We start from the raw sequence: 12,529 nt of genomic DNA, 5'->3' as shown, positions 1-12,529 counted from the left end.
AAATTCTCCCAATCGAAACAACATCTTCCTCTTTCATTCACAACTATGTGCAGTCTGAAACGAAAGGTTACTGTTTCTTTCCTTCCCCAACGTCTATCACTAGAGTTTTAGCATGACATGCCCCTTCCTATTTTTCCCAATAAACAATAATCAGTTTTTTAGCACAATAGTATTTTGCTAAATTTTAGTCTGAAAGATGCTTTTTAGCCCTATTACAAGGTATAATTTCAAAATTTTTTTTTACGTCGGACCCAACCATGGTGGGTCTTCCTATATCACTAACCTTCATTCTTAGTCCCCCCGGGCTCAATTTCATTGCTCCGCCCATATAATGCACCAAAAAATCATATGCCACGAGATAGAAGCTTTATTATCAAGGAGAACCAAATTTGACATATAATTTACGCTCACGTAGAGAAATAGATAGTTCATAGTCAATGAAGTTTCAAGTTTGTATTTATTGCTTAGAAGTTTTTCTTTGGTAAAGACCAGTGTACACTGGTGACGCTTTCACTAGTAACCTATAGAGTATAGAGAAACCTTTGCTACGAGGTCTGCAGGGCACCACTCAGTTTTGCAGGGCAGAAACCCTTTTCACCCCCCCAAACCTACTGGCCAAGTTACGCCCCTGGGTATCTTAACAGGTCTACAGATCAATAGTCACTTGAGTCAATGCTTGAGATCAATAGTCTCTTATATCTTCAAGTCTTTGTTATTAAAAACGTGCATTTTCCTCTCTATGTTATGGCCCCGGGTTAGACAGAGTTGATGCTCCCCGGGGTATCGTCTTTGTACTGTATGTAAAGTAGCGTGTAGTTAAGGTATTACAGTAACTTATTGTGTAACTTTTTGGAATGTATAAAAAGTCAATGCTATTATCAAGTAAATAATTCTCACACAACATTTAAAGAGGTATTTTGTTATTCCACATTTCATGCTGGAAACCAAAGTTATTTCATATTTAAAGACTCAAAAACCTAAATATTTATATTTTTATCCCGAAAATCTCAATTATTTCATATTTCAAATACCCCTTATAGGGCCTTTATATTACCTCACCATACGGGGTAACTTCTATTGCCTAATTCTTTATTGATTTTAAGACATGAAGACCTCTGAATTGCATGAAACGTTTCACCCCTCAAAATATTTTACTTGAAATATCCTATTAAGATGTTATTGGGGATGTGACATGCGAACACCCTCTCAATCATGACGTCTGCATCTTTTTGCGAAAACATCAATTCAATACAATTCATAGCCGAGTTGACCCGGTTGCGAGACAGGAATGCACCAACGTACCTTCTACGGGGGTCTCTCATATGTTTCCACCCATGCTGGGCTGGTAGGGATTGGGCAATCATTGGGATTCGGCCATTCGGGATCAGTGTCTGAGAAGTACGCTCTGACAACAGGGTTGTTGTGTGTTTGCCTATGTCCCAACCACATTTCCTCTAAAACCGAATCAGTTTCTCACGAAGTTTTTTGTATGTAAAACTTGATATTTGTGTGTACACTTACTAGAAGTAGAAGTATAAACTCATGTGATGAATGAACTACTGATAAACTTGAAAAAGGGAAAAACAGAATCAATGATCTTTGGCACAGCTAAACGACTAGGTAAAACAGAGAAGAAGGAGATGAAAGTTGAAATAAATGAAACATCGATTGCAGGGACTTTAAGTTACAAGTATCTTGGAGTGCATCTAGATCAATCATTGAACTTTGCAACCCACTTTGACAAGGTTTTTAAAAAAGCTACAGGAAGATTAAATTTGCTTCGACGCATTAGGAGCTCCATTGACTCTGCGAGCGCTGAAAAGATCTATCGCACCATGATAATGCCTGTTTTTGGATATTGTGGTACGCTGTCCCTCGGTTGGTCTACATCATACAAGAAAAGAATTGAAAGTCTTGAGAGTAGAAGCCTTGATGTTATTAGATCGACCAAGGTTACGTCTGTCAGCTTGCGTGTGCCCAGTATCAATGCAGGAGTGAATAAGAGGTCCTGTAATTTGGTGTTTGATACCTTACAAGGCAATGTTTGTGATGCAATGACAGATTACTTCGTTATGAATGCTCATGGGAAAAATACTAGAAACGACAAACATCTAGTCAAGTTGCCTCAAGTGAAAACAGAATTTGGACGCAAAGGTTTTTACTATCAGGCAGGAAAGGAATTTAATGACCTGCCACTAAGTGCAAGAAAGATTAAATCTAGAACTATTTTTAGACGATTTTTAGAAACTCATTTTAATTGATGTAAAATTATTTTATCTTTAGATTGGACTATATTGAACTTTTGTAATCCGTTTTTAGATCTTACCATTAATTTATTAAGTATCAGGACCCTAATGACAACAGTACATATTGTACTGATAGGTTATCCTGTTAAAATATTCGATTTTATTATTATTATTATTTATGTTATAGTGTACATTTGTACACTTGAATTTTTGCTCTTGCATACCCGAGATCTCGTAGGAAACTGTCGTACACTGCAGTTCGGGTAATTAGCTGAGTTTGGACTTCTAGCCTGTCTGCATGTTTCTGTGATCGAATTGAACAATAGTACAAATGGTCCAAAAATACGCGCATATTATTTTATTCCAATGATGAGAAAGTGGGTCTTGTCTCTGGAATTCCCGCAGTTTGGGCAAAACATCATCGCTGAACAAAAATTCATTCAAGTCAATACAAAACCTTCCCTTTTCCAACGTGTGACCCATTCTTCTTTAAGTGCGACCTCTTTTCTAATTGTGTGACTCAATCTGCTTTATGTGCGATTTGTTGTATTTTGTATGACTAAAACTAAAAATGTGTGACGAGTTTCATTTTTCTGCGAGTCTTTTTTATTTTTGTGCGACTCACTTGAATTTTGTGAGTGGATTTTCTTTCTACGTGAATCGGATTCTACGTATATTTAATTACATGGACGCTCGCATCCTTTTATTATATCATCAACATTGCCTGGTCAATAAATCATATCGTTATCTTAGGGAAAAATGATTCTCAAAAGTTCCAAATTGTTTATTAGCAGAAAACTTTTCGGATGGTAAAAAAATCGGACAGTAAAAATTTTACCGTCTGCAATTGTTGGCGATTAACATATCTAGCATCAATCCACTGCTTGAGCAACAGAATCATTTCTTTTGCAAAGTAAATTAGAGTGAATGGGAAGGCTGAAAAACTTGTAACGTTATGGTGACCTCGTTCTGGAAAAGATCTCGTGACAAATAAATGATTTTTGCAAAGCCATGGCTTGTAAGAAATTGTTTGGTACTCCTCAAGAGTTGTTCCTGTAGTCACTTAATGTACACGTTGAAGTATGCGTTAGAAATCAGATTTGAATTGAGTGTGATTAGAGAATACATAGAACTAGAACGGATCAAAGTTTGAACCTAAACTAGAATTTACGTTACTGATTAATTCAACTCAACACTTGTAGTATCTTTGTGGAAATCCGCTCCTTGAATCTTGCTGGCAACAAAAACACACTTCACGAGGTTACAGCGCAAAAGGATACATAAGTATAGTTTGTCTTTCCAACTGCGCAGCCAGGCTGGACTGCAGTTTCGTTCCTGCACAACTAGAAAGTATATTGGAACTGCTACAAAAACAAAAACCAGGCTTAAACTGCTCTCAACTGGTCGTTTCAAAAATGGAAAAACTAAAAGCAACAGAGAAACTAATGTCATGAATATCGGGTTGATAATCCATACCTTGATGGGTCTCGGTAGATCTGGTTGGCGCACCCGTAAAACAATGACACCGAATATCGCTAAGCCATATGTAAACCAAATTGCAAATGAAAAGTAAATAACAAGATTTTGTGTTCCTGCTCCAAGAACGAGAATCCAAATCGTTGTCAATGAAGATAGAAATAAGACAGCTGGTATGGGCGTTCTTCTGTCCGCATGAATGTACGACAATGGTTCAGGCAAATGTCCTTCGCGAGAGCCAGAGAGAACAATTCGAGAGCACATGAAATTTACCCCATTTAGTCCGCCGAAACAGGAAAAAGCAGCAGCAAAGGGCACAACCAATGCAACATTTTTGCCGAGAATCTTTGTCACAAACAGCGTAAGCACTAATAATGAACTTGCAATTTCTCCGTGGGTTAAAACCGCCAACAACGCTAAGTTAATCAAAAGGTAACATAGAATAACAAATCCGACTCCGAAAAGAATTGCTAGTCGGAGGTCCCTTTTTGGGTTTTTCATTTCCTCTGTTATTGTGCAAATGAGTCCCCATCCATCATATGCCCATAGTCCATTGTAAAAGGCTATACCAAAACTACCGAGCTCAAATTTGCTGGAATTGTCAAAAATAGAAACATAATTTTGAGTGTGTCCTGCAGAAGCTTTCCATATTCCCAGAGAAATGAAAAATAGCACTGATAGTGACTGAATGGCCGTGAAAAAGACTTGGGTTTTGCCAACAAACGAGGCGCTCAAAGAATTTATGATGGCAGACATAACGATGAAAAGCACAGCAACAGATTTTGCTATCCAAACTCCATTGGGGGCAGTTAAGTCAATAAACGGGCTCAAAATGTACTCACTGATCGCCATTCCCAACACAACCATGGCAGCGGGAAAACCAATAACAACCTTCGCCCACAAAGTCACAAATGCAGCGATATCTCCGAAGGCTTCTTTGTTAAAAATGTATTCACCTCCTGTTTTACCAATTGCACAAGCCAGTTCGCAAAGGCACAATGCACCCAAGATGGGTATTATTCCAGAGACTATCCAAACTACCAACGCTATAGCCATATTGTTAGTTTCTCTTGCAACAAGGCTTGGCGAGATGTACATACCAGAGCCAAACAAGATTCCTACCACGTAGGCAAATGCATGCCAAAAGCCAAGACTTCTTTCAAGTTCTTTAACATTCAGTTCGATGCTATTAATGGACTCCCGAGAACCTGTCAAATGCTCAGATTTTTGCGAAGCAAGGAGTGCAGTCGATTCTGTCCTTTTTAGCACAGCCATCTTCACTTTCACCAAAAGGACTGATTGCAAAACGAATCATGCTTCTTAATGTACCTCTCCGCATGCTGTCACTCACATGAAACTCTATGTAAAGCCAAAAACCTACTCCGGAAAACGATCCGCGGATCGGATCAGATCCTGTTGGTCTGATCCGTTTTATTCAATCCGCGGAACGTTTCAGATTGGAATGAGTATTCACATTCATCTCCACGGGATCCTTGCCTTATGACGCAAGTGCTCTAGCGTTCAAAGAGCTCTAATTCGATTCTGGTGAAAAGAAAACTACTGTACCTGAACGGCTAAAAAAGGTGAAACGATTGCAACTTTTTCGATCTGTCCGATCCGTTGCGGATCAGTCATCCAACAAGGCACAAAGCCGAAAACCCACTCCGGAAAATCATCCGTGGACCGGATCAGATTTTGTGTTGCGCACACGATTGCGCACGAATTGGAGGTTTGGCACAGGATATGGACTCTAGATTAAACAGAATGAGATTCTTATTTTCAACCAAACAAATGTATGAAATGAGCTAAATTGGTACATTTGTTTATACAGACGAAAAAAGTGGCAAACCGCGTAGCAATGGAAAGGACTTTGAGGAATGCGAATTAACGATTCCAACAAAGGCGAAATGAAAAGCTTAAGGCAGCCTTTCCACTTGCCTGGGTTAAAACAAAACCGGGTTAACAGCTAGTTACATTAATATAAGTTATATACAGCTAAAGCTAAATTATTTACAGCAATCTCATAGCATCTGCTCTTCCAGATAGCGTCTGCTCTTCCAGGGAGTCCTGTTATATGAGCTCGTATAACAAACTTTCAATTGCTTTTTGAATTTACTAAGTGTAGAGAGCTCTTTGATATTGATGGGAATATCGTTCCAGGCTTTCAGAGCCGAATAGTGAAAGCCTTTCTTGACGTATTCAAGGCTATTTCTTGGGATTTGTAGGTCCCTGCAATTCCTTGTTCTGTAGTTGGAGTGCTGGGTCCTATGATGATATTTATTCAAAGGCTTTCGGGACATTGTCTGCTGATTATTTTGTATGTCATAACTGATCGATCGAACTTTGTTAGTTGCTCAATGGTCAGCCGTTTCCAAATCATCGTAAGCGTCCCAGCAGCATCGCCGATCCTCTGCTGGGACACGTCCCCGTCGCTTACGACGATATGGAAACCAGGCTTTAGGTCTATAATCGTGCTATTAAATTGGGTTCGGCTGCTAGCGTGAGATCCCCTTTGTGGTCATCCTCTTCTATTTGACCAATCGCATTCAGTTTTGCTCGTGACGTTGTGCAGTTATAATTGGTTCTGCACGTGCATGTTGAACGGTGGCCAGAATAGATCAGGACCTTCTCGTAATTGAGAATGGTGGTTTAATCCTGTCAAGCGTCAACATAATTAGACGTAGTTGCAATTTACAATGTAAGATACAAAAGAAAGTGCGGGAATATTCTTTTAATCTTCAGACTCTTTAAATCGTTGCGATTTCACGTTTCACGAATTTCTGCAAGAATTAACTTCCATGTAAGGAACTCGGGACATTTAAAGCGTCTGTACTGAATTATAGCTTAGACCCCCTGACTCCATTTTGTTATAGCCTCGTTTTGATTAGAGACCACGTTTTTTTTGTAAAAGTTGATAGTTTTTGTTGATCGATATAGCTTGCACTCACACAAATGTTTTTCTCTATCGTAAAGATATTCTCCGAATGTGTTGATTAGGATATTTTACGACACAGTGGCACCTCCGACGGGACATTGGATGTCCGTGTTATGATTTTGAGAAGTGGAGTGCTAAAAGCAATGGGATCAACCGGCGATAAAGACGAAGAAACTGGCGCTGGTGTAGGAGGCGATGAATCGTCACAAGAAATGGATAGACCAGATAGTATTGATAGACCAGAAGATAGTTTAAAGAATCAGTTAGAAGTTCTTATTGGAGATCGGGAACTGATAATGGTGGCAATGAAAGATTTTGTTATGGAGTTACAGGATATCTCGGAAATTGATGGTGGTATTGATGAACAAATCGAGTCAAGAATAATGGAGTTAAAGCTGATTGTAGAGCCAATGTTGATGGATATAAAATCAGTGTCGAAGGATATTCAAGAGATAATGAAGAAATTGAATTTTAAGTCAGAATTGGTAAGAGAGTACACAACAAGTCGTTCATATGATGCAAAAATAGGTATGTTACTTAACAAATGTTCAAAGAAGAAACAGAATGATTCTTCTCGACAAGCAGCTGGTAAGCCTACTACTACTAATTCATTTTTCTTAATGAACTCACCCCATGAAGGAAGATTTGGAAATGAACAAGGACACAGCCAGTATCCTGTTGGGGGGTTTGAAAGACAATATTCTATGTACCAACCTTTAGGGCAACCTTTTAACCCCTATATGCAAAATTATTTCCCACAACCTCCCTGGCAACCTCAGTATTCACCAAGTATGGGAAGAAGAAATACTGGGGAGAATTTGAGCAGTAAATTAAGGTTGCCAAAACTTGAATTGAAGTCATTTGATGGGAATATGATGAATTGGATGGAATTTTGGGACTCTTTTGAAAGGAATATTCATTTGAATTCTTCATTGTGTGATGTTGACAAGATGTCTTACCTAAAGGCTTCTCTTAAGGGTACTGCTTGTCATGCGATTGCGGATTTGCGAACTACTGGGGACAATTATGCGCCTGCAGTTGACATTTTAAAAGAGAAATATGGTAAAGCTAATGTATTGAAGGGATCTCACATGTCTGCATTAAAGGCTGTTGTTGCTGTAACTTATTCTAAAAATTTAGATGGGTTAAAAAAGTTGTATGAACTTGTTGATATGCATGTAAAAGCATTATCTGTATTAGGTACCTCTGAAGAACAGAATTCTTTAGTTATTGTACCAGATTTAATGAAGAAGATACCAAGAGATGTTGAACTTTCCATCAGAAGAACAATGTCTGTAGACCATGAGTGGACCATGAGTGAATTTTTGAACAAGCTCAGAGAGGAACTCCTGTTCAGGGGTATGGATGAAGCAACACCAAGAGTGCAGAATTCAAGAGAAGAAAGGAATCCTAACAAAGGGAAAGCATTTGCTATTTCACCAAATGCAACCTGTGCTTTCTGTCTTGGAGAGCACAGTAGTGCTGACTGTTCTGTTGTCACTGAAGTGAAGAAGAGGAAGTCAATATTGATGAGGTATAAGAGATGTTTTTGCTGCTTGAAGAAAGGTCACCGTGTCAAAGATTGCTACAACAAGAAGCCTTGCAGCAAGTGCAATGAAGGGGAGCATCACCCTGTGATATGTGAAAAAGAAGAGAGTGTTCCAAATATGCATGTTGTCACACCTGGTGGAATAGCATATCAAACTGTGTTAGCCAAAGTGAATGTCAAGGGAAAGCCAAGTATTATTTGCAGATGTCTGTTGGATACAGGGTGTGATAAGACATTCATGTTGCAGAAAACTGCTAATCTGCTGAAATCCAAGCCATTAAGACAGGAAACAAAGGTTCTGGACACTGTGCATGGAGAAAGGCAACATATCTGCTCAGTGTACAAGATAGAAGTAAAAGACATGACAGAAAAGCTGAAATTTGAAACTGAGGTATCCACACTCAGCAAGCTGACATCTGTCAAGAATGTGAAGCCCCAGATTTTAAAGAAAAAGTTCAACCATTTGAAGAACTTGGAATTTTCAGATATTTCAAGTGAAAGAGAACTTGAAATTGATGTCATCATTGGATTGGAAGACCTTTGCAAGCTGAAAACAGGAAGCATGAAATGGGGAAATGCTGGTGATCCTGTTGCAGAAGAAACAACACTGGGTTGGACTCTAATGGGACCAACAAACTCAGCAGAGGATCAAAGTTGTTCAAGTTCACTGCTGTTGACAACTGATAAGGAAAATCTGAGCAATCAGATAGCCAAACTGTGGGATTTGGAGACAGTAGGGATCAGGGAAGAAAACTCAGTGGAAGAGAAATTTGAAGATACAGTAACTTTCAATGGAGAGAGATACAGTGTGCAGTTGCCATGGAAATCAGATAGAGTCAATTTGCAAACGAACAGAAATCTTTGTGAAAGGCGGCTAAATGCGCAACTCAGAAGATTAAAGAAGGAACCTGAAATATTAAAGAAATATGATGATGTCATTAAAGATCAGATAGAACAGGGTATAATTGAGGAAGTACCAGATCATCCTACAGGAGAAAGAATCCATTTCCTACCACATCATCCAGTAATACGTGAGAATGCGGAGAGCACAAAAGTCCGAGTTGTGTACGACGGGTCAGCAAAAGAAAGAAAAGGAGACAAGAGTTTGAATGAGTGTTTATACACAGGACCATCATTGCTACCTATGCTACATGATGTGCTGTTGAGGTTCCGGATGTTTCCAGGGGCGCTTGTTGGTGACATCAAGAGTGCATTCCATCAGATCTTAGTTGATGAGAAGGACAGAGACAGTATGAGATTCCTGTGGGTGGAAGATGTCACAAATGAGAAACCTGTGGTTAAAGAATACAGGTTTACTAGAGTCATTTTTGGAAGTGGACCAAGTCCATATTTGTTAAATGCAACATTGCAAAGGCACCTCAAGAAGTACGAAGAAGAAGAACCAGCAGTTGTCCAAAATGTCTTACCAAACATGTATTGTGATGACCTTGTGAGTGGAGCTGCTGACAGTACGCAAGCCATAGAGTTGAAAGACAAAATTACAGAGATTATGAGAAAAGGAGGTTTTCAACTCCATAAGTGGAAGACCAACCATGTGGAGGTCAGAAAGCACATAGAGGAGAAAAGTGATCAAAAAGATTCAACTACAGTGACGTATGCAAAGGAAAGCCTAGGTACCAAAGATTCACAAAGTAAAATTTTAGGATTAAAATGGAATCCAGAAGAGGACACACTAGGAATTAGTATGGAAGCAGTGCTAGATGTGAAGAATGGTAAAGTGACAAAGAGAGAAGTCCTAAGCAGACTGTCAAAGGTATATGACCCACTGGGTATTGTGGGCCCAGTTGCAGTTACTGCAAAACTGATATTCCAAGATATCTGCAAGAAAAACAAGGATTGGGATGAGCCAGTAAGCCCAGAGATTGAAATGAGATGGAAGAAATGGATGCAAGCTGTTTCAAGGTTGACTGAACTCAAGATTCCCCGATGCATTATGCCAGCAATCGGTGGACCAAGGAAGATTTCAATTCATGTTTTCGGTGATGCAAGCAAGGCTGCATATTGCACTGCTGTATACCTTGTATGGCACCATGAAAACCAGTCAGGTGCACACCTTGTTACTGCAAAGACAAGGTTACCTCCAATAAGGAAAGAGATGACAATACCCAGGTTGGAACTAACAGCAGCAAGGATTGCAGCACGTTTGTTGAAAACAGTCAGAGAAACTCTAAAGAACTGGGAGCCAGAAGAGTTAGTTTTGTGGTCTGACAGCAGCACAGTGCTACATTGGCTAGAGAATCGAGGTCAATACAGACAGTTTGTCCAGCGAAGAGTAGATGAGATACAAGCATTAACAACGGATGTAAATTTGAAATATGTGCCCACAGCCGAGAATCCTGCAGATTTGGGCACAAGAGGATTGTCTCCCTAGCAATTAGAGCAAAGCAAGCTTTGGTGGAATGGACCAGAGTTCATAGTGGATGGAATTTATCCCCATCAGCCTCACCTGATCGAAACAGTTGAAAGCAAGGCTGAAGAAAGACAGTGTACACTTCCAATTGCTGAAGAAGAACCAAGTCTGTCAATCAACAATTTAGTGCCTGCGGAGAACTATGGCTCATATGGCAAACTGTTGAGAGTTACAGCTCTTGTGCTTAGGTTTATGAGTTGCCTCAAGGAGAAGAAAAGGGCAGATACTCAAATGTTGCGTGTAGAAGAGATCCAAGAGGCAGAAGAATTGTGGATAAAAGATACACAAGTGATGGTGAAAGGAAGAAATAGTTACTCTCAAATAAAGACACAGCTTGCAGTGATAGAAATCAATGGAATCTTACACTGCCAAGGACGTCTTCAAAACACAACACTACCAGTTGAAAGCAAGTTTCCAATACTGTTACCCCAGGATAGCAGATTTACAAGTTTGCTAATTTCAGAGTGTCACAAGCGTACACGACACGGGGGAGTAAATACAACATTAGCGGAAGTCAGAAGCAAGTTTTGGGTCTTAAAGGGACGCCAGGCTGTGAAGCAACAATTACGTCAATGTATGGTTTGCAATAAGCGAAATGCAAAGCCATGTGCACCACCTCAATCTGGACAGCTACCAGCAGCGAGGGTGGTTCGAGGCAACCCGTTTAGTACAACCGGAGTTGACTTTGCAGGACCTATATATTTGAAGAATGAAGAGAAGGCATATGTTGCACTATTCACATGCGGCATAACCCGTGCAGTACACTTAGAGCTCACAGAAGATATGACAGCCAATGAATTTAGAGGAATGTTTCGAAGATTCATCAGCAGACGTGGAGCACCTGCTACAGTAATAAGTGACAATGCAAAAACATTCCTTGCCACTGCAAAGCACTTGAAGAAGATATGTGTAGAGCAAGAATTGCAGGATTTTTTGTTGGCCAACCGCATTGATTGGCATTTCAATGTAGCTAAGGCACCGTGGCAAGGCGGCTTCTTTGAAAGATTAGTTGGAATAACCAAGACAGCATTATTCAAGACCATGGGAAAGGCAAAACTAACCTTTAGAGAGCTGGAAAACATGTTGATAGAAGTTGAAGGAATGATAAATAATCGACCACTTACCTATCAAACATCAGATTTAGAGGAAGAGCCCCTCACTCCAAATCATATGATTCATGGTCATCGACTAGCAATGATAGGAGATGTCAAGCATGACAATGATGCAGATTTTGATGACAAGAACGTGAACAAGAGAATGAAGTTCTTGAGAGCTAAGCTAGAGCATGTATGGAATAGATGGTCAAAGGAGTATCTTTTAGGTCTTCGCGAATATCATCGCACGACTAAAGGAGGAGAAGCATTACCAGAGCTTGGAACTTTGGTATTGATCATAGACACTACCATTGAACGACGTTTCTGGAAGTTAGCCAAAATCTCCAGTTACATAAAAGGAAGAGATGATGTAGTTCGAGCAGTAAGATTAGATGCGGTATCTCAAGGGCGGAAGATTGTAATGGAAAGACCACTTCAAGGAATATGCCCCTTAGAGATAAAAGCACAAGTAGAAGAGCAATATACTCAGGAAAAGCAAGTTCAGGCAAAAGAAGTCAAGCCAAGAAGAGTAGCAGCTTTTGCAGCTAACAAATTATTGAAAGTACATGCACAGTCATTAAATCAAGAGTAAAGACACTTGATTTGGGGGAGTGTACTGAATTATAGCTTAGACCCCCTGACTCCATTTTGTTATAGCCTCGTTTTGATTAGAGACCACGTTATTTGTAAAAGTTGATAGTTTTGTTGATCGATATAGCTTGCACTCACACAAATGTTTTTCTCTATCGTAAAGATATTCTCCGAATGTGTTGATTAGGATATTTTACAACACGTCTG

The 12,529-nt window shown here is 39.6% G+C and overlaps 2 protein-coding genes and 1 pseudogene across 2 annotated transcripts; 2 read left to right on the top strand and 1 right to left on the bottom strand.

Moving 5' to 3' along the window:
- The first annotated feature begins 1,547 nt into the window (after positions 1-1,547).
- Positions 1,548-2,261, top strand: LOC148958536 (uncharacterized). Its single transcript, XM_089112471.1, has one exon. It carries the CDS (start codon positions 1,548-1,550, stop codon positions 2,259-2,261), a length of 714 nt encoding a protein of 237 aa, XP_088968597.1.
- A 1,164-nt stretch (positions 2,262-3,425) lies between these two features.
- LOC135696197 (b(0,+)-type amino acid transporter 1 pseudogene) lies at positions 3,426-4,997 on the bottom strand (annotated as a pseudogene).
- A 1,803-nt stretch (positions 4,998-6,800) lies between these two features.
- On the top strand, positions 6,801-12,323 carry LOC135690893 (uncharacterized). The gene is made up of 2 exons (XM_089112470.1): positions 6,801-10,529; positions 10,668-12,323. The coding sequence occupies exons 1-2, from the start codon at positions 6,801-6,803 to the stop codon at positions 12,321-12,323; spliced, it is 5,385 nt and encodes a 1,794-aa protein (XP_088968596.1).
- The last annotated feature ends 206 nt before the right edge of the window (positions 12,324-12,529 follow it).

This window comes from Rhopilema esculentum, chromosome 14 (assembly GCF_057945365.1).
Source record: "Rhopilema esculentum isolate cy_ngs chromosome 14, ASM5794536v1, whole genome shotgun sequence".
NCBI classification, from domain to species: domain Eukaryota; kingdom Metazoa; phylum Cnidaria; class Scyphozoa; order Rhizostomeae; family Rhizostomatidae; genus Rhopilema; species Rhopilema esculentum.
Note: the sequence above shows the minus strand (reverse complement) of the source record. Positions and strands in the feature narration are given on the sequence as shown.

Coding starts and splice junctions, on each gene's coding strand:
- LOC135690893 (XM_089112470.1), top strand. CDS start 6,801: ATGGGATCAACCGGCGATAAAGACGAAGAAACTGGCGCTGGTGTAGGA. Junction 10,530..10,667: donor TACAAGCATTAACAACGGAT/GTAAATTTGAAA, acceptor TATCCCCATCAG/CCTCACCTGATCGAAACAGT.
- LOC148958536 (XM_089112471.1), top strand. CDS start 1,548: ATGAATGAACTACTGATAAACTTGAAAAAGGGAAAAACAGAATCAATG.